Source organism: Lygodium microphyllum, chromosome 4 (genome assembly GCF_053477565.2).
Source record: "Lygodium microphyllum isolate KBCC chromosome 4, Lygodium_microphyllum_v1.1.10, whole genome shotgun sequence".
NCBI lineage: Eukaryota > Viridiplantae > Streptophyta > Polypodiopsida > Schizaeales > Lygodiaceae > Lygodium > Lygodium microphyllum.
Genome location: NC_141138.1, coordinates 172,080,172 through 172,085,279, shown reverse-complemented (window position 1 = coordinate 172,085,279; position 5,108 = coordinate 172,080,172). Strand labels below are relative to the sequence as shown.

At 39.0% G+C, this 5,108-nt stretch overlaps 1 protein-coding gene across 1 annotated transcript; it reads left to right on the top strand.

The window, feature by feature from the left end:
* Positions 1–1,641: 1,641 nt before the first annotated feature.
* On the top strand, positions 1,642–4,121 carry LOC148037909 (bidirectional sugar transporter SWEET7b-like). Its single transcript, XM_087677372.1, has 6 exons — positions 1,642–2,093; positions 2,254–2,290; positions 2,380–2,596; positions 3,225–3,383; positions 3,499–3,618; positions 3,736–4,121. Exons 1-6 carry the CDS (start codon positions 2,057–2,059, stop codon positions 3,892–3,894), a joined length of 729 nt encoding a protein of 242 aa, XP_087533498.1. The 5' UTR covers positions 1,642–2,056; the 3' UTR covers positions 3,895–4,121.
* The last annotated feature ends 987 nt before the right edge of the window (positions 4,122–5,108 follow it).

The following is a 5,108-nucleotide window of genomic DNA, read 5'->3' as shown; positions in this document are numbered from 1 at the left end:
TAAACCGTGGCATCTCCTCTATGCCGTTGGTATATTGCTAGCATGTACCATGCCAAAATTATGATTGTGCTACCTTGAGTTTTCTTCTGGCCTACTCATATCTATTGAGCTACTTCTCCATGGATGCATGGTGCAACAAACAAAAACAATTCACTTTCTCCTCCATGGTATCATCCATCCTGTTCTCTATTCCATTTCCAACCACCACATCTCCTATTCATCTATCGTCATCCTTCAGCATCCACAACATCCTATTGTCTGAATCCATCGTCAACAACCACTCCAAAATATACACCAATGCCTCTAATACTAACTAACTTTTAGTCATACTCCCCTCTAGTTGAGCCCATTATCGCACAAGGCCTTTTAGGGTTTTCATGAAGCATTCCAAGAAGAACATCCATCTGGTATGGATTGGTCCAACAATCTCCACTTCGTCTATGAGATGTATTAAGAAGCAAGTCTATATCGTGAGCATACTTATGGGTAAGTACTTCTCAAAGAGACAAACGATCTCAATAGTTCCTTGCCTTGCAAATTTAATGGAGAATGTTTTGATCATTGGAGTGGGACACTTCACAATCGCAATCCTTAATATGAATCGCCAAAACTTTAATGCATTATAAACTATAGATCAACACAAAGCAATGAAATGCTGGATATACTTACAATGAAGGCTAGGACAAACCTGGCATATCTTGTGCCAATCATGGGATTTTAGTCCTATTAGTTGGTCATCTTTGGAAAACGTGAATCTGAGAGAATGCATCATACCCATCAACGTGCATATAGATTTGATAATTTTCTTCACCATGCACTCCTCTTTAGTGGATAGGACCCAAGGAGCACAAGGTAGTTACATACGACCATTAGAGCTCATTTGTGGCCAAAGCACCTTCATCTTCTCTGCCATGACACATATCAAAGATGACATCTTTAGGCATGATGAGCAATATGTGCTTCAAAAAGAATGTGCAAATGTTTTTGACAAAGATGAGACATACTTAATCTACTTACAAGGGGAACAAGCATGCTGGTAAAAATAGTTGGGGGAGTGGTGTGAGACCTAGCCTTGATAGGACGTACTTTTGTGTGATGATGCATGATGGGGAGATCCTAGTATGGAGATGTGGCACTTAATGCTACATTGTTTTGAAGCAAATGGATTTGTAATGTTCTGCTGTCACCGATGCACACCATGGTTTGAAGTCATGCACCCATTATAGAACTCAATCCATATTCAAACCGACTGCATTATGATGCCATTGGTACATTATCCTATAGTGTGGATGCAAAATGATTTGTGCGATTGGGCATACCCATTATTAGGCTACAACCCCATGATGGCCTATACTATACTCATGCACCCACTATACTCTCAAACCACTAGGCTACGATCACCCCATTGGCCTTTATACTATAAAAGTCTACTTGTGGATTGGCAGTCAATTCTATATTTTGAATACGTGCTGGCTAAAATCTACTTGTTGATTGGCATACGCAGTTAGGCTGAGCGATCCTCAAAGTTTCGTTGTCCGGCAAGAACTATCCGGCATTGAAATGAGAGAGAGAGAGAGAGAGAGAGAGAGAGAGAGAGAGAGAGAGAGCTGATCATCTTCAGTCCGTCCGTTACTACTCTAGAGGTTGCGTGTGTGTGTGTCTTGGCATGCTTCTGCCTGACCGCCTTCTCTCTCTCTCTCTCTCTCTTCTCAATTCAGGATCATCTTGCCATCACTTCTTTCCACAAACTTTCCTCGCTTCTTCTTCTTCCTCTCTCTCTCTCTCTCTCTCTCTCTCTCTCTCTGTGGGCCACGTCCTGCAGAAGAAGATAGCCAATCTCATCAAGTGTACCTCGACCAGAGGATATATTCCATGCAGTGCGCTCGCTGTCGACGCACCACCCATACATTATCGATTCTTTCATCGTGCATGGATTCGACCTAACAAAATCAAGGACTGTAGCCTCTTGAAGCCCTAGCCTCAAACAACCACAATATATGCACATATACACTCTCGCCCACATGATACATCCAGTCAGCTAGCTAGCTGAGTAAAGATGAGCTCTCGTGCACTGTTCGGGGTTGGCGTTGTAGGTAAATAATAGAAATTAAGCAATTGCGTTCTGTATAAATCAAATCTGTACGTGTTTACCATGTGTGATTTTGTATATATATACTGGTAAAAAAAATGATGGGTGGATTACATTGTAGATGATGGTTCTTGGGATAACTCGTCTGTGGTTTCTTGGCGCAGGTAACATCACAGCGGTGATGCTGTTCTTGTCTCCGACGTAAGTATGAAAGTTAGTGTTACTGCTACACCCAAATAATATTCACACGGCTTCGCGCTAATATATTATTTGTCTTGTCTTGTCATTAGGCCTACCTTCTGGGAGATTCTTAAGCGCAAAACATCAGTGGCATACTCGGGAGTGCCTTATGTTTGCTCCTTGGCCAATTGCTTGATTTGGGTATTCTATGGCCTCCCCATCGTCACCAGTAATAACATACTCATAATCACCATCAATGGATTTGGGGTTCTCATGGAGTCCATCTATCTACTCATCTACATACCTTACTCTCAAGGCAAAGAAAAAGTAAGCCACCCACATTCCCATTCATTTCCATGCCCCTCATCTAAGCAAAAGTAAATAGGACTAGTGATAGAATTAATTGGTTGTAAGTGATAATATGAACTTGGTGTAAGCATTCAAACAACATAATTCGGCTACTAATAGGATCGGCTATTACAAGGTTTAAGCATGTGATCTATGTACTCCGATTTCTCCAATTTAGATCCAAAATAACCTTCAAACAATACGCCTCTATCCCTTTAATCAATTATTTGTGGAACATGCACACACATTGGAGGCTTAGCTAATTAGCATATTAATGCCACAAATACTCAATGCAATACAAAACTCTAAAAAATTATAAATCGTTTGTTAGAGCAAGCCATCTAATAGCCATGGTAACTTCATAAACTTTCTCTTTATTTTTAGGAAGTCTCACTCCGGGTTTCAGTGTGTCTGTTTAATGCATATAGTTTAAATTTGCCCGGAAAGTTTCCTCAACACAAGATCTTAGAGAAGTAGAGAACTGGTGAGCTTGAGAGAGTACAAAAGTTTTAATATCTAAAGAAAACGAGAAGAATCATATATATAGCTATAATTTATAATTTTGAATTAGATGTTAGTAATGATGACATTATTTGTTTTTGGACAGGTGAAAATCTCGATACTGGTTCTCTTCGTCCTTATAGTTTTTGCAATAATAGTAATTATCACTTTAGTAGTCTTTCCTCATGACAAAAGATCACTATTTGTTGGATCCATAGCTTTGATACTCAACACTGCAATGTATGCTTCACCTTTGTCAGTCATGGTAAGGGAGGTTGAGCTTTCTTGCTTATCTCACTAAATCCTCAACTAAATTTAAGTAACTTCTAACCTTAAAGGAAGGCCTAACAGCTATGTCATGTCTACTCACTTATTTGCAGAAAGAAGTGATTCAAACAAAGAGTGTTAAGTCTATGCCTTTCCTTCTATCATTGTGTACCCTTGTCAACTCTTGCCTTTGGGCAGCATATGGAATATTGAAATTGGACAAATTTATTATTGTAAGTCCCTAACCAAACACTTAAGTACATTGCTTGCTACCGAAAATCTAAATTGAAGATTCTTCTAGATTTAATGAATAAGTAAAACTCACAGTATGTCTTGAATTTGGGTTGTAGATTCCTAATGGACTTGGTATAATATTTGGAGTCATGCAAATTGCACTTTATGCATACTTCTACAAGGGTGAGAAAGACTCCTCTTATATTGAAAGTGGACATAACTGTGCAAGCAATGCTACCACAGAAAAAAGAAGAGGATCCTCCAATCAAGCTTGATTCTTATAATGAGAATGCAATGTATGATGTCCATGTATGAATATTGACTCATAGCCTCACGCATTTGAACAAGTAGAAGTTAGTGTCATGAGAAAGTATTTAGGGAAAACATTCTCTATCACGACTTTGAAAGGATAAGTAATTAATTGCCATGATAGATCCATTATGAGAGGTTATACAATTGAAGTAAAAGTCCCACCTTATGTACTAGGTAATGATGAGCTAAAGGCGAAACTTTTTTCACACCCAAAGTCCCTTGGATCTTATCAAGGTTCTAGTGAACCATCAATTTGCGTTTTCTAAAGATGAAGGTGGGTGAGGAGGAGATATCTAAGGGGCATATGTTGATATTTAGGGGGGGGAGAGAGAGAGAGAGAGAGAGAGAGAGAGACATATATATATATATATATATATATATATATATATATAAGGGTATATGTTGATATATCCATCAGTAATTTGGATCCTATTCCCATCTCCTCCCACTTGCAATCTTTCGCCATTGCCTATAATCCCTCCACCTCTGCAGAATCAATGGAAACACTTCCTACCCAAGCATCACCATCGCTTGCTCTCCTCAGAACCCATCTTAACAATTCTACTTCCAATAGCCTCTCTGGTCTGTCGCCATCCACCACCCAAGAAGACGTCTAGCCTCAAATTCTCCATTATAAGCTGAAGTACCACTCCACCCTCATATAAACTTAGAAATGTCGCTTGCCTAGCCACGTCCTATATCTTCAATCTTGTCCTTCCTCCCTTGCAACCAACGTTCAAGCTTTTATCAAGACCAATGAAGGCTCGAGGAACGCAAGATGAGTGATGTTTTGAAAAGTTTGTGCACTCCTGATGGCCCCACAGCCTTATGGCATACATTAAATTGGTCTCTAGGAGGAATTTTCCAAAACGGGTATTCTCTCCCATGACTAACTAGCCCTTGATAGTATGTTATTGAGATGTTATTCTGTGATAATTAGATCAATAAATTCTTTGAATATCTATTACATAGTGAAAGGAACCCATAGTCAAGTTGTACAAAAGAAAAATTATTAGAAATTCTTTCTCTAAGTTATACTGACTCGGTCAATCATTAGTTAATTCTAACTCGAATTCCCCTTCCAAAAGTTAGATTTGAAGGGGCACTAAGGTTAATACTTACGTAACTTTTGCCGAAAGCAGAATAAAAAAACTAGGTGGTAACTAAGATCATTTTA

Bases quoted from the DNA above. Each gene is read 5' to 3' on its own strand.
- LOC148037909 (XM_087677372.1), top strand. From the start codon at position 2,057: ATGAGCTCTCGTGCACTGTTCGGGGTTGGCGTTGTAG. The intron at 2,291-2,379 runs GTAAGTATGAAA...TCTTGTCATTAG, and splicing joins ATGCTGTTCTTGTCTCCGAC to GCCTACCTTCTGGGAGATTC. The intron at 3,619-3,735 runs GTAAGTCCCTAA...TTTGGGTTGTAG, and splicing joins AATTGGACAAATTTATTATT to ATTCCTAATGGACTTGGTAT.